At 36.0% G+C, this 24957-nt stretch overlaps 1 protein-coding gene across 20 annotated transcripts in view; it reads right to left on the minus strand.

Moving 5' to 3' along the window:
- The window catches only part of LOC143226825 (echinoderm microtubule-associated protein-like 2), an 85329-nt gene that overhangs the window by 41156 nt on the left and 19216 nt on the right, over positions 1–24957 (minus strand). For 9 of the 20 annotated variants that reach the window (XM_076458281.1, XM_076458284.1, XM_076458270.1 and 6 more), the window contains exon 2: positions 914–1060. In XM_076458281.1, coding sequence (XP_076314396.1) covers positions 914–1060 — 147 coding nt within the window. Of the gene's footprint in view, positions 1–913; positions 1061–8459; positions 8926–10281; positions 10408–10490; positions 10522–19773; positions 20613–24957 lie in introns of those variants that run through there. The other 11 variants (XM_076458268.1, XM_076458267.1, XM_076458274.1 and 8 more) reach the window with 11 other exon arrangements.

Consider the following 24957-nt stretch of genomic DNA (forward strand, 5'->3'; position numbering starts at 1 on the left):
AATAGTTGTATTTAAATGGGTGTTTCTATATCTTTATTGTTTTAAAACCTACAAAAATCAGTGATTTTATACTATACAAAATGAGGCAATACAAGCAACTTATATCAATTAGTATCTTACAGCAGAATTAACCCTAAAGACGTTAAACACAACAAGCAGTCACTGTCACAATAAGATTTCACTGTCATGTGGCATAAAACTAGACAGTAGTTTATTACTCTGAATTATTCAGTAAATAAACTATTTATATTAAAAATAAATACAAGGTCAAATCTCTCATTTGATTTCTCAATTGTTATTGAGTTATACCAGTTTTGTGTAATTGTGTCCATTAACATTAATCCTGGATAAAAGCAAATAATAAAAAAAAAAAGAGTAGGATTCATACAGTGGCAGAGCATATTTTAAATGTAGTCAGTTATCTTTATTAACCACAGTAAAACTACATGAATAATATAATAATTGATGAACATAGCACTGTTGTTATTCATTTATGCTCCAGAATGAAGGTTAGAATTCCCTAAAGCTGGTATAAATCAGAAACTTCAGTGCTTACAACAGGAAGCTGGATACACATTCAACATTTTAGTAAAATGGTTTTAATGTTCAATAAAAGAGCTAGTTGAATGTTTTGAAACTCTCTTCTTTCCTACTTTGATTTTTAACCGAGTGGTATGTTAAAAATAAATTAAAAACAAAAAAATGTTAATCCACTGTAAGAAATAGTTCAACAAGTAATAGCTTACTGCAATATACATTAATTATTAAAATTCCTCCTCGTATTTATGAAGCAAATTAGATTAGAGTGAACTCAATTTTGATGATACAATGATAAACATGGAAGTAAGGAAATACATCAGTTTGTTTTAACAAACATGCATTAATTTATAAAAAATTATTATTGTCAACTAACCTCTTCCCTCCATTTGGCTAACACGTCGCAGTATATCTGCTATTGTACTTTTCAAAGAAACTATCTCATCAGCCTGGTCTCCTACCTTCTTCTCTAACTCAGATATTCTGGATTCTAGTGGATCAGTGCCATTGCTAAATATTTCATCTGAAAAATAAAATAATCCAGTGTTTTTTTATTAAGCAAAATTTAGACATGAATAATGAAGTCATTTAGCACTTTAATGCACTACAACCAAATCTTATGTCTTTTCATACTAACACAGAATACCCAAGTCTTATTCTCTCACAAAAAAGCTTAAAAATATCATGGATCAGAAGTCCACAGTTCTGTTCATATACACATTTAATATCTAAAGGTTATCAAAACAAAAGGCACACAGGTTGTTCATCACGGTTCTATTTAACCCTCAGGTCCTGTACACACATGAATTTGTAGGGGTGCACAATATTTGATCACACCTCCAAAAAGTATAAAATAAAATGTACACTACTCATTATAATGTTTCCATCATTCAGACAAAGCATAATAAGTTACAGAGCAATAAAATAGACAATCAGACCCCTCTTGTTACATCTTCTCTTTCAGAACTTGCCAATAATTCTCTCCAATATTTAATATTATATTATTTATATCCAATAGAAAGCCAAGGTTTTCATCTATCAGGTCATATATTATACGACACTGTCGTCAACAAGGAGAGTCGAGTACTTCCCTTTCGTGACTGATATATTATACGACACTGTCGTCAACACGGAGAGTCGAGTACTTCATTTTCGTGACTGATATATTATACGACACTGTCGTCAACACGGAGAGTCGAGTACTTCCCTTTCGTGACTGATATATTATACGACACTATCGTCAACAAGGAGAGTCGAGTACTTCCCTTTCGTGACTGATATATTATACGACACTGTCGTCAACACGGAGAGTCGAGTACTTCCCTTTCGTGACTGATATATTATACGACACTGTCGTCAACACGGAGAGTCGAGTACTTCCCTTTCGTGATCGATATATTATACGACACTGTCGTCAACACGGAGAGTTGTGCACTTTCCTTCCTTTCGTGATCGATATATTATACGACACTGTCGTCAACACAGAGTTGTGCACTTTCCTTCCTTTCGTGATCGATATATTATACGACACTGTCGTCAACACGGAGAGTTGTGCACTTTCCTTCCTTTCGTGATCGATATATTATACGACACTGTCGTCAACACAGAGAGTTGTGCACTTTCCTTCCTTTCGTGATCGATATATTATACGACACTGTCGTCAACACGGAGAGTTGTGCACTTTCCTTCCTTTCGTGATCGATATATTATACGACACTGTCGTCAACACGGAGAGTTGTGCACTTTCCTTCCTTTCGTGATCGATATATTATACGACACTGTCGTCAACACGGAGAGTTGTGCACTTTCCTTCCTTTCGTGATCGATATATTATACGACACTGTCGTCAACACGGAGAGTTGTGCACTTTCCTTCCTTTCGTGATCGATATATTATACGACACTGTCGTCAACACGGAGAGTTGTGCACTTTCCTTCCTTTCGTGATCGATATATTATACGACACTGTCGTCAACACGGAGAGTTGTGCACTTTCCTTCCTTTCGTGATCGATATATTATACGACACTGTCGTCAACACGGAGAGTTGTGCACTTTCCTTCCTTTCGTGATCGATATATTATACGACACTGTCATCAACACGGAGAGTTGTGCACTTTCCTTCCTTTCGTGATCGATATATTATACGACACTGTCATCAACACAGAGAGTTGTGCACTTTCCTTCCTTTCGTGATCGATATATTATACGACACTGTCATCAACACAGAGAGTTGTGCACTTCCTTTTCGTGATTGATATATAATACGACACTGTCATCAACACGGAGAGTTGAGTACTTCCCTTTCGTGATTGATATATTATACGACACTGTCATCAACACGGAGAGTCGAGTACTTCCCTTTCGTGACTGATATATTATACGACACTGTCGTCAACACGGAGAGTTGAGTACTTCCCTTTCAGTTCAAACATTTATTGCCATGAGAAATACACTGACAAGATAAACTGAATTTTTAATGGCTTCTGTTGCACAATAATAATTATTACAGTTTTTCTCTTTCTAAAACATTTTCTTTTTGCATGTTATGAATAATGCACCAAAGAATGCAGAATAAGTCAAAAGTTATTTAATGCAATAGTACAATTATTTTAAATAAAAAAAAAATGTAGGGTTATGTGTCATTTACAATCCAGAGCAAAAACACAATATTTTGTGTGGTACACTGGCAGGTAATGTATGCATTATGTAAGGCACATGTTCACCATTTGATTTGCATTTTATATAGCACGAATAATAACTTGGAACAATTCAATACTGTTACAAGGCTTAAGTTACTTAGAATAAACAACTGGGTTTTTCTATTACAATTTGTCGTCATTCCAGAAAGGCCCAGCATAGTCAGGTGGGTTAAACCGTTCAACTCGTAATTTAAGGGTCGCGGGTTCGAATACCCATCACACCAAACATGCTCGCCCTTTCACCTGTAGCAGCATTATAATGTTTCAGTCAATCCCACTATTCATTGGTAAAAGAGTAGCCCAAGAGTTGGAGGTGAGCAGTGATGACTAGCTGCCTCCCCTCAAGTCTTACACTGCTAAATTAAGGACATATAGTACAGATAGCCCTCGTGTACCTTTGCACAAAATTAAAAACAATCATTCCAGAAGGAAATTAGGAGAAATTAATAATTACTTCCTGGTTTGTTGTTGTTGTTAAATGGTGGATATCACATCAGTCAAATTGACCTCTTACTGAAAAAATGACAAAATACAATTTTTCTGAACATAAAACATTTGATATTTATTGAGGACGTATTTATTAGTAATGTGAATGGTGTTTGATATTTATTGAGGACGTATTTATTAGTAATGTGAATGGTGTTTGATATTTATTGAGGACGTATTTATTAGTAATGTGAATGGTGTTTGATATTTATTGAGGACGTATTTATTAGTAATGTGAATGGTGTTTGATATTTATTGAGGACGTATTTATTAGTAATGTGAATGGTGTTTGATATTTATTGAGGACGTATTTATTAGATAATGTGAATGGTGTTTGATATTTATTGAGGACGTATTTATATTTATTAGGAATGTGAATGGTGTTTGATATTTATTTTGAGGACGTATTTATTAGACGTATTTATTAGTTATGTGAATGTGAATGGTGTTTGATATTTATTGAGGACGTATTTATTAGTTATGTGAATGGTGTTTGATATTTATTGAGGACGTATTTATTAGTTATGTGAATGGTGTTTGATATTTATTGAGGACGTATTTATTAGTTATGTGAATGGTGTTTGATATTTATTGAGGACGTATTTATTAGTTATGTGAATGGTGTTTGATATTTATTGAGGACGTATTTATTAGTTATGTGAATGGTGTTTGATATTTATTGAGGACGTATTTATTAGTTATGTGAATGGTGTTTGATATTTATTGAGGACGTATTTATTAGTTATGTGAATGGTGTTTGATATTTATTGAGGACGTATTTATTAGTTATGTGAATGGTGTTTGATATTTATTGAGGACGTATTTATTAGTTATGTGAATGGTGTTTGATATTTATTGAGGACGTATTTATTAGTTATGTGAATGGTGTTTGATATTTATTGAGGACGTATTTATTAGTTATGTGAATGGTGTTTGATATTTATTGAGGATATTTTTGTTTGATATTGATATTTATTATTGAGGACGTATTTATTAGTTATGTGAATGGTGTTTGATATTTATTGAGGACGTATTTATTAGTTATGTGAATGGTGTTTGATATTTATTGAGGACGTATTTATTAGTTATGTGAATGGTGTTTGATATTTATTGAGGACGTATTTATTAGTTATGTGAATGGTGTTTGATATTTATTGAGGACGTATTTATTAGTTATGTGAATGGTGTTTGATATTTATTGAGGACGTATTTATTAGTTATGTGAATGGTGTTTGATATTTATTGAGGACGTATTTATTAGTGTGTATTTATTAGTTATGTGAATGGTGTTTGATATTTATTATTTATTATGTGAATGGTGTTTGATATTTATTGAGGACGTATTTATTAGTTATGTGAATGGTGTTTGATATTTATTGAGGACGTATTTATTAGTTATGTGAATGGTGTTTGATATTTATTGAGGACGTATTTATTAGTTAGGACGTGAATGGTGTTTGATATTTATTGAGGACGTATTTATTAGTTATGTGAATGGTGTTTGATATTTATTGAGGACGTATTTATTAGTTATGTGAATGGTGTTTGATATTTATTGAGGACGTATTTATTAGTTATGTGAATGGTGTTTGATATTTATTAAGGACGTATTTATTAGTTATGTGAATGGTGTTTGATATTTATTAAGGACGTATTTATTAGTTATGTGAATGGTGTTTGATATTTATTGAGGATGTATTTATTAGTTATGTGTTTGAAGAATATCAGATAAATAAACCTATTTTTTAATGTTATATTCAAAGTTACTTTTCACTCATAAAGGGAAGCAGTAATGTTTTCATGGAATGTTTTCATGTAACGTTTTCATGTCATTTTGCACAAGTAGAAAGTAAACACACAGCATACATTGTATATACCATTCACACTGAAGTTTTTTGGTTTATTTACAAGTTTAAATTCTACCTATGGAACCCTTCAAAATTTCAGACTCTTCACTGTGGGGCCCTGGTGAGAACCATTAAGACACGTGGTACTTATTATATTAAAAAAGGTGACCAACAGAAAGTTGAGGTTTTTCTCTATCAAATTGTGTATTATATTACATTTTTGTCTGTGCAAAGAATTGCCAATTTCAATTAATGGTTTGAAATAATTCTTGGTCGGAATCCCATCTGTGGTATATCATATTGATATCTGTATAACACTTTAGCAATGCTTTTAATGCTGTTTTCCAATGTGTGGAGAACAGTTGCTATAGCTTTGGTATACATAAGTGTATTATATCCAAACAATCCTTGCAAAGTATAGGGTATATGTATCCCCACGTGCTTTGCAATAACTGGGCCTAAATTACACTCTGTAATGTAAAACTATGTCAGAATTTACATAGTTAACATTGTCTTTCATTCAGAATTTCTTCCACACAATCCAGGTAAACGAGAAACCATTTATTCCTGACCAAAACACATACAGTATTCTAATAACAAGTTTGTTTTTTTTTAGTTTTGCACAAAGCTACACACAGGCATGCCAATGACATTTATGAAAAAAAGAGGAAAAGGTATATAGCCTGGCGCCACAGCGTGGTGCAGCCACGCCTGACTAAGGGGTCCGGGGGCGAGCAGATTTGGCGTGACGGGGATTCGAACCCGCGACCCTCAGATGACGAGTCGAACGACCCATCTGGCCATGCCAAGCCTAATCACAAGTAATTATAGTTCAATATGCGTTCACATCTATTGCTGTAATACTTAGCTATCATAAATATTCATAGCACGAAATAGAGCGTTTGAAAAACGGTTTAAATTTGAACTTTATACAGCTTATTAAATATATTATAATCTCCTTACATGGAAAGTTAAAATCCCACATACATAAATTTGAATTTGATAAAATTCAACATGGTTTGTGGAGATGAAATACTCGAAAATATGCAGGCTTTGGGTAACTATAGCAATGAAAAACGCTTAAACATGAATATTACACGGTTACACGAGTCACTTGCTCTACGAAGGTGGTGAATCGTTGTTATTAGATAGACATAAAAGTAGTGAGTGGAAAAGGAAAAAAACCGTGATACGGCCGTTTGACAACCATATCGTACTGACGTAAGCGTTGAAGCGGATAGCGTGAAACAGAAAAAAATAGGTTACTTGGTCGTGTGCGAGTTTCGGAACACTTTTTCCATGAAAAATAAACCATTTGCAACATACGAAAATAATGTGACAAAAAGTATTTAACGTTTGACCACTTACTTCTGTCCACTTTCAGTGACTTCAAATCAACTTTTTTTAACTCGCAACTACTCCCATGTTGTCATCGATTCTGCCAGCTATCTAGAGCCGTCAACAAAGACATGTTTTCTTACAGCAAAGCCACGTCGGGCTATCTGCTGAGTCCACCGAGGGGAATCGAACCCCTGATTTTAGTGTTGTAAATCCGCAGAGACTTACCGCTGTACCACAGAAGGATCCATCAATGAAGGAAGCACATGTGAATAATCCGGACCTATTAAAACTTGATGATGGTTTACAAAAATCAAAGTTGTGATCCGTATATTAACCCGTTAACAAGGCATCATCTTCTTCTTTGAAAGCACAACATCGTGCATACCTTCGATTTTGTTTTTGTTTTTTTATTGAGTTACTGACGATAAAAATAAATCCTCTGATGATCTACGTTCGAAGGTTACTAACCCTAAATTTAATTAATACATTAATGCAGAAGTGAATGGTGTCAGTCGTCGACTCGCATTCCGCGCCTGACACGCACGCGCACGTTAAAAAGACACCGCCACATGATAGGTGGCATTCCTTACCCCCACATCTAGCAGGGGTCCTATAACCCAAAGCTGTTCGCAACCCCGATTACAAGCAACTTGTTTTTACTGATGTGACGTATTAGATTCTAAGTATGAATATATCGAAAATAAATATAAAAAAGTCAGTGGAAAAACCTTATTTTCAAATCTAATTTGAATGTGCGCGCGAACACACACAAAGGTTCAATACTTTGAACTAGTAAGATATCTGTAGCTATTAAACAATTCTACATTAATGTAAGTTAAAAGTTTATGTTTGTTTTGGAATTTCGCGCAAAGCTACACGAGGGCTATCTACGCTGGCCGTCCCTAATTTAGCAGTGTAAGACTAGAGGGAAGGCAACTAGTCATCACCACCCACCGCCAACTCTTGGGCTACTCTGTTACCAACGAATAGTGGGATTAACCATCACTTTCCAACACCCCCACGGCTGAGAGGGCGAGCATGTTTAGTGTGACGTGGATTCGAACCCGCGATCCTCGGATTACGAGTCGAGTGCCTTAACTATCTGGCCCAAAGAAGTTTTAATAGTAGGATTTTTATAATAGAAACATGTTGTAAGTCGACTCAAACTGGATTAAAAACCTTTAAACAAAACAAAAAGTTACACACACTAGCCGCAAAAAGGTCTTTAAACAGGCAATATTATGTTAATTCTTTGTTTGTTGTTAAGCACAAATTGCACAATGAGCTATCTGCGCTCTGCCCCCACAAGTATCGAAACCTGATGTTTAGTACTGTGAATCGTAGCTATTAGGCTACTACAAGGCAATTATATTAATACAACATTTAATATCTTATTATAGTTATTAAAATTAAATAAGAAAATTGTAAAGTTACATATCGTAAACTGAAAATGTAATTAATGTAGTGGCATTGGAAACACATTTTGAAGAAAATCATTACATCAATTACGTTGATCATAATTTGTGAAAACAATATTCAATAACGTACGGCTATATACGACTTGTTTACCACACATAGCAAAGTCCCTATTATTTGACAGTACAATCATGTTAGAGGGTACTTATGCTGGACAACTACGTCACAGCCACTTCGTAGTTGGTTCACTGTTCGTAATTAAAACACAAAACTACATATTGTCCTATCTATGCTCTGCCCCTTCGGGTATCGAAACACGATTTCAAGCGTTTCATGTTCGCAGACATACCGCTGTGCCACAGATAGATGCACATCACAACATTATGAAGAAGAGAATTCGATGTTAATCGCTTCACAGAAACGACTTATCCAGCAGAGTACAAGCAGAGGAACAAGCTTCGAAACCACACGTCGAGCCAGTCCAGACCGACACGCTCATCGTTGAAATTTCCAAACCCCAAAAGGTCATTGTGATAAAGTTGGACCTGTCCGATTGTACTGATAAAGCAAAAATTCACAACTTTAAATGAACTTGAAATCAGTATCTACTTTCATTTAAAAGAAATCACAGCAATCGATCAGAAGTTTCCAACCACATAACTGTCATGAAACTTTTGTAGAATGGACGGTAACAGTGTGTTTTGGAAACACACGAGGAGGAGAATACATCATGAATACTCTGCCTAAACAATCTATCAAAGAACACACCACACGCCTGTCAAGCTCCCGGGATCCGGTCCCACCGCAAACACCTGTCAAGCTCCCGGGATCCGGTCCCACCACAAACACCTGTCAAGCTCCCGGGATCCGGTCCCACCACAAACACCTGTCAAGCTCCCGGGATCCGGTCCCACCACAAACACCTGTCAAGCTCCTGGGATCCGGTCCCACCACAAACACCTGTCAATTTTCCCGTCACAATATGAACTTTCACTGTTTTTAGTCTGTTTAAATTTATCCTTGGGAGTCGATGTTCAGTTACAATGGAAGATTAACAGAAAGCTGACCAAAACGTGAGATCTAAAACTGACCTCTCATTCTTCTTGTTAGTATTTAGAACGAGTTGTTGAGCAGCAGTGCGTAATCATGGTCATCAGACTGAAAACGGTTAACAGTGCAAGTGGTTGTTCCAAGGGCAACAAGTCACTCAAGACATTGTGGTCAACATATTTCGAGTTACCCTTTACCTCATGCACTGTAATTTAAAACTTCTAATTGTTCATATAATTCTGGCAGATAATTAAGTTACCGATACGCCTTTCTTTAAAATAGTTAATAGTTGCACAAAAAACAAACAAACTAAGTTTTACTGAAATATGCACACGGCATGCAGGTTTAAAAGATAATCGTTAACACGTTTCCTCCGATTAAAAATAATAATACGAGAAAAAAAAATGTAGCATTTAATCTGACTACAAAGAAATAACGGTGGAGGGGGGTAATATTAGTCACGAATCTATTTGTGTTTGTTTCCAAACCTCCACAAAAATGTTTATATTAGAAACACACGTGACCAACAATCACGACTGTTCAGTGTCATTATACGAAAAACATGATCGAAAATTACACTCGGCGTTATCTACTGTGTACAATGTATGGATTGTTCTTGTTTTATCAACTTCTTAGGTCACGTTTTGACTTCCATTTGCTACTGAATACAGTTTATTGGATAAACAGAAGTTCCACATTCTTGACCGTATTATCATAATTCTTAATCGCGAAAGCCCACGCACATGCGCATTTTAAAAGTCCAAGGGCCAAGGTCTGTAGCGTTAGGCACAGACTAAATAATTCATTCGGAAACGCAGATCCAGCAAACGAGAAAAGTTATTACGTCCTAGCTACTAACAACTACCACAGTGATTCACTTAAAAGCAAACAAACAAAAACCAACCCAACATAATGTGCGTTCATTTTGAAGTCAAGACTCCTTCGTCTGCCATGTGCCGAGAACACAAATACAGGATCTTCTACAGCCCCTGGTGGCGAAAAGTTACACCCTGAAACTATTTTTAAACACCCTTTCACAACGTCTGTGGTAGTTACATAACGGAGTAATAAGTAACACGCGAAAAAACAAAACATTCCAAACACCAACTATACCCAGTATCGTTTTCATCAAAGACTATAAAATCAAAAGATTTCTGGTTACAATAGGTGGGTATTAGGCTGTTGAACAAAAACAAAACCAGATGGTCGACCAAGATCTGAACTATTCAAGGTCCCACCCACGCTGGCGGAAGTAGTCAAGTCGTCACCAGAACGAGATGGTCTCTCTCTGCCACCCAACGGTGTCAAACGTCAGCTGCAGAATGTTGTATTTGAATTTACTATTTCATATTAATAGCGTATTTAACACCAGAAAGTTAACAAAGTATTATTACAAAATGTTTAAAATTTAAGAGTTACCAAAAGGGTTAGTATGAAACCCGTCAGCTTGTCATGCACGTGTCTAACATCAGAATCACTAATAACACACGAGCCATAAAAAAGAACATAAAAATAAAGACCCTCATACGCAGTTTACATATAAAACAAATGGACATGGTCAGTTCTTTACACTAGGGGTCGCAACAAGCACAAAAATTAAAGTTATTCAGTATGATGCAATATATCTACCCAACCAGTAATGAACAGCATATAAACACAGACAATAAACAGGTTATAAATCACAAAGTTTAACAAGAAACTACTTAACAGTCTTTCGTGTTTAGAAGAAAAAGAGCACCTAGCGGATGTTTTTGTAAACATTTCGATGCTTCTTTAAAACACTCCATTAACAACGAGAGAGGCCTAGTGAAGTCTGGGTACACATTGAATCTCTAAAAGTTTGTTTGTATCTACACGTAAGTATACAAGGACTGTGCGGATTCTCAAGCAGATGTGTAAGTGTGGGTGAGTGGGTGTGGGCATTGTCAAGTGGAATTCAAAAGTCCTGTATAAGTGATATAAATCATGACCATATACATAGTTGTTATCATTAGAAACTCAAATTTCATTCGGGTTTAACGCACTTGGAATGTAAGCATTACAGTAAGTGTCATGAAGGGAAGTTTGTGTAAGCATTACAGTAAGTGTCATGAAGGGAAGGTTGTGTAAGCATTACAGTAAGTGTCATGAAGGGAAGGTTGTGTAAGCATTACAGTAAGTGTCATGAAGGGAAGGTTGTGTAAGCATTACAGTAAGTGTCATGAAGGGAAGGTTGAGGTAAAAAACTTAAAGCAAATACGACGGAGAAACGTGGTAAGTTTCCAAGGCAACGAACAACATCCACAATAATTCAATCGAAACCCAATCAAATTTCACTACTACTACTGCGTCAGAGAAGGCGATAAAAACGCTTTCGTTACCTAAATATCCTGTGCAGTCTATTCCAGAAAGTCAAAGCAGTGCCATATCACAAATAAATAACGTGTCAAACACTAGGACAACTGGATACAGAAAACATCCCAAACACTTTAAAATTATACTGTGACACAGTTTCACACACCAGTAGGTTCAGTAAAAAACGACTCATCCACTACACTGTTGGTTACCAGATCTCAGGTTCCTGAAATGGAAGTGACATACACATTTCAGCTAACACAACAACATTTGTGTTCATTGATCAAACGAAATACGACATTCTGGGTTTGCTATACTTTGAATTTCGCACAGAGTTATTGGGGGACTAGGTTTCACTAGCCGTTCCTAATTTAGAACAGGACTAGAGGGAAGGCTAGCTGTTCCTAATTTAGTAGAACAGGACTAGAGGGAAGGCACTTAACATCTACATTGGGGCTACTCTTTTTTTTAACCAACAAATAGTGGAATTGACTGTTACATTATAATGTCCCACAGATGATAGGGCGAGCATGTTCGGTGAGGGGGATTCGAGCCCGCAATCCTCGGATTGCAAGTGCAATGGCTACCAGGCCATACAAGGTCATTACGGCACTATAAAACACAAACTCAAATAAAAGGTATGTCCATTTCTTCAGGCTCAAGTAAAGACTATATACAATTTTAAGTAGAAGTTGTAACAATTCCTATTAACTCGTGCTTTATTTCATTAAATCAAAAAAAGGGTATGTGTACTGTTCCTATAGAAGGTAGAGGTTGTACCTCTTATGTACAGGGTTTATTAAAAAATCGTAACAACAAACAAACCAAATAAGGCACTTTCCTTCATCTGGGGGTAAACGGTCTTTAACCTAAAGCGGTTTGCACTATTTAAGAAAACCAAATCCCCGCGTATTTGTTCATGTTTCAACACAATCATACATCTATAAAATATTTTCCATAGAGCGAGGAGGGACGAATAGAGAGAAAGCTAACACACAAAACAGCGATTGGAAGAAAACTACCAGGAAAAGAAATAATAAAATGAAGGAAAGTTAAAATAACACGAAGTAACGTAAAAGGAAGAGAAATATTTATCAGTTAATGTACGAATTTGAAGCTCAGTTATTAACAGCCGCATCTAAAATCACAACTTTTGATTTGTTTCTGGTCTCCAAAGTAATTACTGGCGAAGCTATTATAACTACAGAATCTATTAATTATTCTGTATTAAAAACATAACCATGTTTAATACAATGCTTGACAAAGGTCACAAGATGATGGCCACTGGGTCAACACGCTTCAATTAACTGCCATAAACTAGTACGTCAAAGAACTTTATACTAATATACATTCAAACGAGTGACAATAACCAGTACATTACTGGGCCAGCGTTCCCTTATCGACAGATCGTGGGAGAAAGAGTGTCTGTCGTTATTAGAAGACTTGTCTATTGGAGTTTAAGTTAAAATATCAGAGTAATTCTAACAAACAAAATAAATTATAAGGACCACAGGAAAGTGTCATGTGGGGAGGACGTGACAGTTGTGGTACTTAGCATCTGTAGGTTCACTTGGAATCAGTGGGAGTGGAATCAGTCATAATGCGGATTGTTCCTGATGAGGGGGGGGGGAAGTTTAACTAAACTTAGAACTTTAGATTGGAAAATATAGGTGTTGTAATATAATATGCATATTAATAATATCCCTTGATAATATAATATCCACCTGAATGATGTCCCTTGATAATATAATATCCACCTGAATGATGTCCCTTGATAATATAATATCCATCTGAATGATGTCCCTTGTCAGTTCACGATCCTGTTTGATACTCCAGTGAAATAAGAACATTCATGTTTTTATAACGTAACATACACGTCCTCTTCTCGTGAACTGACATGACAGCATTCCCCTCCAAACTTTCCAAAATATACTAGTTTTAGATTAAGTAACTAAATATTAACATCCGCGTTTTGGTTTTAATAAAACAAACAAGCGACGACAGAATTACCTATCTAACAGTAACAAAAAGAAAAGTTAATTTTTAACTTTCAAAATTATCGGATTTGTTTTTTGTTTTTTTAAATGCGACTCGTGAATAATTATTAGGGATCTTGTAACCACCACAATCGTAACTATTGCTAATTACGTGGATACACAACTTAGAAGAACGTATAAGAAACGGGGTAATTGTTAGGGTAAACATTTGTTGAATCAGTTTCACAATATTTCCTGACGCCCCACTTCGTAAGATATGTTATTTTATCTCCGAAACTTCAATCAGTACAGGAAGCCTGTATTTATACGTACAATACTATAGGTAACAACACCTACAGAAAGAGATATTTTCATAAATATTTACAAAGCCAGTAGAATGACGAATATTGAAATTTGCTATCGTAACGCCTCTCAGGTAAGATTACGTAATAATTAATCATAAAGTATACCGTCTTAGATGTAGGCATGGTTTTCATGGCAACAATCCAAAACTTCTAATAACCTTAACCAATAGGCGCAAACAGAATTGTACTTAAGATTATAATAGAAAATCTGCCTACGTCGTGTTTGTACTATTTAGCAATGACGACAAACAACGCCATGTTAGAAACTACTAACAACGCAAAATGATGAATAAAAAAACAAAAACTCTTAACAAGGAAACTTCGTTACACTGGATTAACATTCGTAGAACAAAACACAACCGCATCCTGTCTATTGTCCAGAAGTTATTATTCGAGAAAGACTTAAGATAAGTGACATAGTTAAAATCTTTCAGTCTTTGCAATATGGGTCACTGTTGATTTATTTCAGGTAATGGGCTAGCCTATACGAGGGTTACCTGAGCTAGCCGTCCCTAATTCTGAACTGTTTGCTTGTTTGTTTTTGAATTTCGCACAAAGCTACTCGAGGGCTATCTGTGCTAGCCGTCCCTAATTTAGCAGTGTAAGACTAGAGGGAAGGCAGCTAGTCATCACCACCCACCGCCAACTCTTGGGCTACTCTTTTACCAACGAATAGTGGAATTGACCGTCACATTATAACGCCCCCCACGGCTGGGAGGGCGAGCATGTTTGGCGCGACTCGGGCGCGAACCCGCGACCCTCAGATTACGAAGCGCACGCCTTAACGCGCTAGGCCATGCCAGGCCAATTCTGAACTGATAGACAAGGTAGAAGACGAGGGAGCCAACTGAACCCATCCTATCTACTCTGGGAATCGATTTGTTTGTTTGCAGTTAAGCAAAACGTTATGCAATGGGCTATCGATGTTGCGATAATATCAGGTATCGTTACAAGTTCGCTATGTCATTAGGAGTTTAATCTTAATCCAATTCGTGTAGCTTGTTTCGAATTTCGCGCAAAGCTACACGAGGGTGGGCTATCTGCGCTAGCCGACCCTAATTTAGTAGTGAAACTAGAAGGAAAACAGCTAATCAATACCACTACCATCAACTCTTCGGTTACCCTTTTATCAACGAAGAGTGGAACTGACCAAACTTATAACACTCCTACTGTTAAAAGCGCAAAGTATGTTCAGTGATGGTGACTCGAACTCGTAACCAGCAAATTATGAATCGAGCGCTCTAACCACTAATAATTCATATAACCTAAGGAATTATAGAATTAACCGCCACCATTATAATACATTCAATGGCACCAAATTATGAAGCACGAATTATAACTGTGCTGTAACAGGACGTGAGCCAATCTCTGTTTTTCAGATTTACATACCGGGCCTTTTTAAACATAAAATCTGCTACAAAAATAAAACTGTAAGAATGTGGAATAATACCTATCCTATCCCACAACGTTAGCCCCTTTTTTTTTTTTAAGCAAAAAGATACACATAATGGGCTGCATGTGCTGTGCACATTATAGATATCGAGCCCCGAATTTTAGTGTTTATCCCTCACACTTTTCGCTGAGCCACCGAGGTGCGACAATGTTTGATATTAATTTCGTTAAAAAACATTTTAAACATTTTTACCACATTCTCTTTTATAATGAAGATAGTTTGAAAATTCTTTTTTTTCCAGTTAATAAGTTTACTTCAGGGGTTCGATTCCCCTCGGTGGGCTTAGCAGATAGCTCGATGTGGCTTTTGTATATGGAACCACACACACAAACAAGTGTACTAGTCTTGACCAATGATAAGAACTGTCACATGGTTTACTTAGAAGTCTTCAAACACAAAGTATTTCAGACGCCTAGTGACAAAAGTGTGAACGAAACACAAGAAACTCAAACAGAAACAAATATACATCTCCAACTTTTATCCACAAACGGAAAAAAAATTTAATGATTCAAAATCGATAAGAAACGTTGCGTTGGTTTTTATCCCTACAAGATTATCACACTGAAGAGCATTTCAAATAACCAGTACATTGGCGCGATTAGAAAGTGTACCCGACAGGTGCAACCGTTCCCTTTTCATGTGTAAGTACAGTTTATATTTTAAGGGCGTAAAAACAGCCACTCATCATAAAAATTCACCATTAAGATCTAACTTATTTTTTATCCAAAAGTAACATCCCCCTCTATAAAGATTTTGTTAACGACCCTGTATTGAAAGCGCGAACAGAAAGATACGTTGTTTTTTTACCTTCATACATACGAATTTCATTGCCCATTACGAGACATAAAAATAAGGGTTAGTCATTTTCCCACATGCATACTGTACAGGTATCAATTACTGTTAACTTGGTAAATGTGTTTGGTACAATTTATTAAACTTGCATTTGACATCGATTTACTAAAATTGTAGTTCTCTTACAGAAATGTAACCACTTTTAAACAAAAGTTTGATTTACGAACTAGCCAATGGTTAAATAGAGACACATGAAGAAACTCAAACATGAATACAGTATATGGTAACGTCAAGTCATGCTCATACAAATTTATATTAACGACATGACGTAAATACAGAGGAAAAGGATTTTAATTTATGACCGCCAAATATTTAATATTAGATGTAAAGGTGAACAGGGAAAGTAAGTCCGACAGTTGTAAACTCGCCTGACACGAAAAGTCCAGCTGCTTGTCTCAACTAGCATGACTAACCAACTATGTCCATATTATAACACCCCGCCCGCACTCTGTGTCTGTGGTATGTTACCTGCAAGCTAAGCCTTACCCGCAACGTGCATTACTTTCTGCTTCGTGTAAATGCTAACTTAACGAACTTGAAGAATAAACAACTTGACATGTGAAGCCTTACGGATGCACGCGCAGATCGCATGAATGTTTGAAGATTTTTTTTTCTTCGTTGTTCTCACGATGATACATCCACTCATCCAAACAAGCTGGCCCGAGTAATAACTCTCTTCAACGACTAAGAAAAAAAAACTATTATTTCTGTTACCACAGCTACTGATCCGAAACATACAAAAACCTCGGGTCACGTGTCTAACGACTTCACTTCCTGGATAATATAAACATCAAACTTGTAAAAGTGTTACATAAAGCACAACGTCTTCGATGTCTACAAAAACAAACCGAATCATCCCACCCACTGAAAGCACTTTACAAGTAACAATGTTGTTTTTACAAGCTTAATTATGACGTGGTTTCTAACCTCTTTATCACTTAATAAGAGGTTTCTCATTCCACAAACGCGTACTAGGTTGTATACTTCATGGGTTCATCCATTATAAACCAGTAATAAGCAGAATGACCTATAGCCTTGAGCCCTCAGACACTTTCACTCCACCCAAGTGGGCATTTGGGAGTCTGATTCTCCTGGGGGGTATTTGGAAATTAGACGATCCCTCACACACACCCAACTTGCGGAGTTGGTGCGTACAATAGCGAGTTCAAGATAATTAATTTAATTAATTATAAAAAAACAAAATCTCTCCTAACACGTACAAACGCGGGTTTTTCTATAATAATGTATCTATTACGTACTACCTAAAAGAACATCTTGCGTTTAGTATGTTTATTTTGACCTTATACTGTAAGGCTTAATAATTATCAATAAGAATTTTTTTCAAATATATTAAACGATTAATGCGAATAAAAATTCAGTTAACTGTACTTCCCTACTCTGATAAGTTACCTGCAACTACAGAATAGTTGTTTTACATTCGAGACGAATGCACACATTTAGGCCTAACCTAAATCTCTTAAAACAACTAGACCTACACTCAGGTAACTGTCCAACATACCGATATGTAGACTATTTTAACATACTCTGTTTTCCGTTCTTTATACAGTATGCCCGCAAGTTGTTTAACTATTGGCTTGTGGAATTAAACATGTTAAAATACTTTCGGGACATCCTTTTTTGTTTTGTTATTGAGTTTCTTTTTATTTAATAAACTGTGTTTGATCATACTATAATTCTACTGGTAAGTCTTTAAGACTATGCTTAACAGTCTAAGAATATAAATTAATAACTTTAATTAATTTGTGTTATAAACTAACACGTTTTATTTTTTCTATATTTATGACAAGGCTACTAGGTCTACTCACTGACGTCTCTAATTCTGAACTACTGACCATATGCGTGTCCACTGATTAACAGCACCATACGACCTATCATCCAGCCAAAGTGAATGACTGTCACACTTATATCGCAACAATATACCTTTAAACGGATGTTAACCAGACTCGCAAGGTTCGAAACACAGCTTTATCTCGGGGTGACGTTACTACATATATAAATCAAACGAAGAAAATTATATTTGATAAATATAATTTAATAGCCTTGTTTAAACAACTTATTTTGGGCAAATAGTAATATTTGTTAAATATAAAATCAAGACATCATCCCACAGGTATCGAATTTCAGTTTTAGCATTACGCTTTTAGGCTTACCACTAAAACACTGGTGTAGCTATGTATATAAAGGTGGACAAATGAAATAGCAACAATGTACACACAATACACAATTAAAACAAAGCATCGTTGCGTATCAATTTATCTCCGACGAGTCTCCTGTTATTATGTTACTTACGTTACGTATTACGATTTGAAATAACCGAAATTGAATTTCGATATACATCAAATTTATGTTATTTATCCACAAGATCGATACACACAAGTTTCTTTCTTAACACAAATATATTTTAATATACAAACAACAATACAATTTATAATAACGGTTATGACAAACAGTTACTACAAATAATGATTTATATACAATAGTTTTACAAATAATACCGAGTCTTCTATCTAGTTTGGAACTGAATCTTTTATCAACGGTTCATGGTGATCGAATTAATTCTACATTGAGACACAGGTACACTTCTTTTGACGGCTAGCTAGCTGCTTCGCTGAGCACACGCAAGTTTTTCACTGGCGACAATATTTAAAGTCATCATAAAAATACTAACATCTGAAGCTAATTCATTAACGTTAACAGTTTGTAATGTTCGGAATCTATAAACGTTCTTGGTCAAATATCTAATTTATCGATAAGCGTCTACCAGTTAAAGCTTTCAGGATTTATGGTATGCTAGCTGTAGCAAACCAACAATATTAAAAAGTGTCTCTTCGCGTGTTAGGCGAGGCTCGAGAAAGTTCATATTGTTTTTTGAATTTTCGCGCAAAACTACTCGAGGGCTATCTGCGCTAGCCGTTCCTAATTTAGCATTGTAGGACTAGAGGGAAGGCAGCTAGTCATCACCACCCACAGCCAATTCTTGAGCTACTCTGATACCAACGAATAGTGGGATTGATCGTCACATTATAACACCCCACCGCTGAAAAGGCGAGCATGTTTGGTGTGACGGGGATTCGAACCCGCAACCCTCAGATTACGAGTCGAGTGCCGTAACCATCTGGCCATGCCGGGACGAAAGTTCATATTCACGTAGACTGGCGATTCGTACGCTCAATAATCTAGAAATTTAGAGAACAGGTGGGATTCTTGTAATACACATTTAACAATATAAGTAACATGCATTTATAAAGATATATTAAACTGAAACAAACATATTAAATAAATACATAATAATAAATAATACGTTACAATAGTTATCCAATGTTGCAATGTTTTATAATCATGATTTGTACGGATCTGTGAATATGGATCACTCTGCATTATCTAACTTTACTAACCGACTATGAATGACCAAATTACCCAATAGTGAGTATCTCTGGCTGCGTATCGAAACATGATTCTGAACATGCTGTGGGATAGTTACAAGAATTACAGTCATTTCTGTTATTATGGTACAGAACGTCTTACAAAGTCCCTGTAGAGGTCTGGAAGTTTTCTCTCCGATCACTAGTCCACAGTTGAAGACGGCCATACTTGAAGCCAGGGGAATCTGTGATCCGGTATGTAGCCTTCATTAGCATTACGTAACAATTTCCAAGCTTCACTACAATGTTAACGTCTTCCGACAGGCGCACACACACACACACAAAGTTGTTCTAAGCCTAAAATTCATTTTTAGTACCATCCTAGTGAAATTGAAATAGCAGGTTGTTAGTCTGCATTATACTACGTATACATAATAGTAAACTTATATCACACAATTTGATGTAGAAACATCTTAAAACATCTGTTCCCACCAACAGGCCAATGACCAAGGTTTTGAGAACACTGTTTAACTAACTGCACGGTTGTTGGGAACAAAATCCACTCGTATATGTATATTAACTTCTCCAACGAATCGGAACGTCTGGTAGAAGACCGTTATCTCTTACGCTGATTAGGTCTCATCTGTTCACGTACCAGGTTTTGTTCCATATCACATGTTGCACTTCAAACACCATTCGCGGCCTTCGTCTAGCCTAAAATGTGGTTTCACTGGTAATACTGTTTTGTTTTGTTTTTGTAACGGGCAAAAGGTAGAGTCCAGTAAAAGACCTAATAACCATCGGGGGCCCGGCATGGCCAAGCGTGTTAAGGCGTGCGACTCGTAATCCGAGGGTTGCGGATTCGCATCCCCGTCGCGCCAAACATGCTCGCCCTTTCAGCCGTGGGGGCGTTATAATGTTACAATCAATCCCACTATTCGTTGGTAAAAGAGTAGCCCAAGAGTTGGCGGTGGGTGGTGATGACTAGCTGCCGTCCCTCTAGTCTTACACTACTAAATTAGGGACGGCTAGCACAGATAGCCCTCGAGTAGCTTTGTGCGAAATTCAAATACAAACACAAAATAACCATCGGCTGGTGGAACGTTACGTTACATAACATCTAGACTCATAGAATATTGCACAAAACAACCCAGCTACGTGGAAGTATCCTTTCCAGAAAACATCACAAGCAGACGTTAATCGGAAACTGCAAACAACCAGACCAGAAATTTGATAAAATAACAACAATACTCCGAACTACGAGCTGTAGTCCAATACGAATACTGCTGAGTACAATTCATAACAACAGTATTAATCTGAAAACTGTAATAATACTGCTATTAAACAAGTAAAAAATGACAAGTAATACCATACCATCCTGTAATATATCCTAACCTCTCATTTCGTAGCTAACTGATATAAATAAACTTTGCAAAATCAAGCTTGACAACGCAGAACAGGAAAGTGCAGTCAAGGCATATAACGTTCGGTAAATTATTTTGAGCCAATCAAAATTACGGTCACATATGGAGTGAGTTCATCTAATAACTATTGGTGAAAATTAGATAACTCTAACGTTACAAAAAACGTACTGGCTTTTCTATAACACTATATTCCAACAATGCCATGTCGCTTAGCAACAAAAGTATAGCCTAATATTATTGTTAGTCTAAGTACAAAATGAAATAACACAAACGAAACTGGAAAAATATTTGGTTTCTTAATCCAAAGTTTCTGTTGATGAAAGAGGTTTGTTTTTATTTAAAATGTTGAAGATATAACAAAGTATCCGAATTCAGAACTGATTCAACTTTACAAGTGAATCGATATTTTTACTTTCATGACAAATTTTATGTACTTGACCCGAGGTTAAGTGATCCTTATTATGTCAACACTCAAAACACTTAAGGTTTCACGGTAGCCCTCATGCAACCCCAACACTAAAACTGTTAAGGGTAAACATTAATCGAACTATTTGACTTGGATAAACGCATTTTAGCTTTTATTATTCTTATATGAAATTATGAGAAACCAAGCGTAAAGCATGCAATAACTTATGTTAGACAAAGCACTGAGAAAAATAAAACAAACAATTATTTCTGTCTTAATAGTGTGTGTGTGTGTAACTAGTTTGATTAAAATATATTTACATTTGTGAGGGTCACAAATCGGTTCATCACACTCCAAACATGTTTCAGTTCCCATAACAACAAATATTTACACAACCAATGGTAATGAAGGATTCTATACTACATACGCAAATGTTTACATAAAATAAAGGTTTTGCTCTCAAGAACATATGATGCAGAAATAGTCATGATACATTGATAAAGTCGCGATATAAGTGAATATTTGCAATAACGAGAAACCCACTTGAAGTAAAAATGTATTCTCAATACAGCTGGTATGCGTATTAGAACTTTAGAATAAAAGTACGGAACAACGTTTCGATCTCAGGTCATCTTTTTTGTTAACCTGAAGATGACCTGAAATCGAAACGTTGTTCTGTACTTTATTTTAATTAAAGTTCTATTAGGTTGAGGAATAATTCGTGAGCGTTTTTAAATAATTTCATTCAAGCATTACATGCAAGACTATACAATACTTCAATGCCTGAACACATTACACCCAAAACATTTATTATGATACTTTATTTCATGTAATACCTAGGTATATAGTATGCATTGTTTTAAACGAACTTGCAAGAAATTAAATGCGAAAAGCAGATGGTGTCGAAAATGCTCGATTTTGTCCACTTGACATTCCATTTAATGAGCTGAAAATGAAAGCAAATATTAAAGACATATGAAAATCAAACACACCATCTATTAGAGGAAAAAATTATCTACCGAATGACACGAAATATTTTGCGAAAGCGTTTCATTTATGAATATATTTTTTTAACTTGAAAAAACGCTCACGAATTATTCCTCAACCCAATAATACCCATACCAGCTGTCTTGAGAAGACACAATAGTTAATATCGTTTGTTTTTAATGGAAACTTCACGAGCATTCCGAGCTGCTTGTACATCAACTGGGGGAAGATTTTTTTTTTATTTGCTATTGTTATTACGCACAAAGCTACACAATGGACTATCTCTGTTTTGCTCACCAATGGTATTAAAACCCGGTTCTTAACGTTATAAACCTACAGACTTGCCGCTGTGCTACTAAAGGAAGAAAATTGTGCAATATATTCTCGATATAATAAGCTTTCTTTTGTGACGTGAAAACATGCGTGTAACATTTTATCATCCGTCCAGTTTTGTGATACAAATATATTGTACGATAGAGAACAAGATATGCAGTGTCCGTTTCAATAGTGGTACGCTGTTTATCAAATAAGTTTATGTAATAAACCTGTATAACCGAGTCATAAAAATCCACATATGTTAACTGTAGTTTATTTAGCACCCCGAAATCAAGAAAACTTATTTATCGAGTTTTTTTAAATATATTTTCTTTGTTAAAAAAGTATAGAAGCAGCATTGAGGTCTGCGATGTAACACTTTAAATAAAGTATCACATTCTGACGATTATTTATACATATTTAAAGTGTCAATATAAAATTTTGTAATCACAGTTAAGCCTAATTAACTCAAAGATTAGGCCTAAATGTAGTCAATAATGTACATGCTACTAATTTGCTTTACGCTTTCTCCAATTGTTTAGTATTTTCTGCATTTTCTATTCGTAACAAATTTTATCTATTGTCACTACTGGATTATTGTTTGTTTATTTGTTTTTTGGAATTTCGCCCAAAGTTACACGAAGGCTATCAACGCGAGCTGTCTCTAATTTAGCAGTATAAGACTAGAGGGAAGGAAGCTAGTCATAAATCACCCACGGCCAACTCTTACCTACGAACAGTAGGATTGACCGTCCCATTATAACGCCCTAACGGTTGTAAGGGCGAACATGTTTGATATGACGGGGATTCGAACACACGACCTTCAGATTACGGGTTAAACGCCTTAACCACCTGACTATGCCGGGCCAACTACTAGATTCTTACTGTACATTGTGTATAACGGACATTACATTGAAATACTGCATTGTTTGTATACATATAACAGAGAGATGAATTGTATTGTTTGATTCTGGTTAACTGTTTAGACTTGTCTTTTAAAAACAAATGCAACACCAGTAGTACTGAAGCGAGTTCACCGTTGTGCAGCATTGTTGAAGCGAAACACATCCTGTGTTCAGAAAATTCGCAGTATAAAGTGAATGAATATCTGGGAAACGGATATGTACATGGACAACAAATAAAGCTTTCAGCCAACATTTAGCCGCTAATCTTTTCGATGGTTTGACCTGCAGGTCAAGGAAGACAAGGTTGTACAGTTCTAGAGACAGGATGCAAACCTGTCTTCTACGAGCGATGTCGTGCGAGCAAGAAAACCCTTATTGTGTCATAACCAAAACGACAAATTCTAATTCTGTTGTATGCCATGCTGATTCATTATTTACCTACCTATTAATATCGCCTACACAGTGTATATAGCTATGGCGATACAATCTGTGTGTGCGTGCATGCGCGCGCGCTTCTAAACCTAACGCAAGACCTGGAGACTACGAACTTGTCGCATACAAAATAATTGGTTTCGTTTGGTTTCTTTTGAATTTCACACAAAGCCACATGAGGGCTATCTGCGCTAGCGATCCGTAATTTAGCAGAGCAAGATTAGAAGGAAGGCACTAGTCGTCACCACCCACCGCCAACTCTTGGGTTACTCTTACCAACGAATAGTGGGATTGATCGTCACATTATAACACCCCCACGACTGAAAGGGCGAGTACGTTTGGTGTGACGGGGGATTCGAACCCGCAATCCTAGGAAGAAAACACTTGTAACTTTGATTTTGCCGTACTGGAATGTGATAATTAAAAGGCTTGTGTGTTACACGTCGAGAGTGTAATATCGGTCTATATCCATTAACAAGTGGATCCATTAGCGTATAAAGTTTGCTGTTTTCCAAATGTTAAAATGTCACCTTTACAACGTAACTTTAATCGAACAGCGTCTAACAAACATTCGTTATCACGAAACTAAAGGTAAAACGTTCAAGTTTATACAGTGTATTACATATAGCACTACGCAGCTTTAGATTATAAATGTTAATGTCTTCCTTAATATCACATTTGTGATTTCTTATCTAAAAACTTAAAGGTTTCTCTTGTCCCGGACGTTGAAAAATAAATGTTTTAAAAA

This window comes from Tachypleus tridentatus, chromosome 9 (assembly GCF_004210375.1).
Source record: "Tachypleus tridentatus isolate NWPU-2018 chromosome 9, ASM421037v1, whole genome shotgun sequence".
Lineage (NCBI taxonomy): Eukaryota > Metazoa > Arthropoda > Merostomata > Xiphosura > Limulidae > Tachypleus > Tachypleus tridentatus.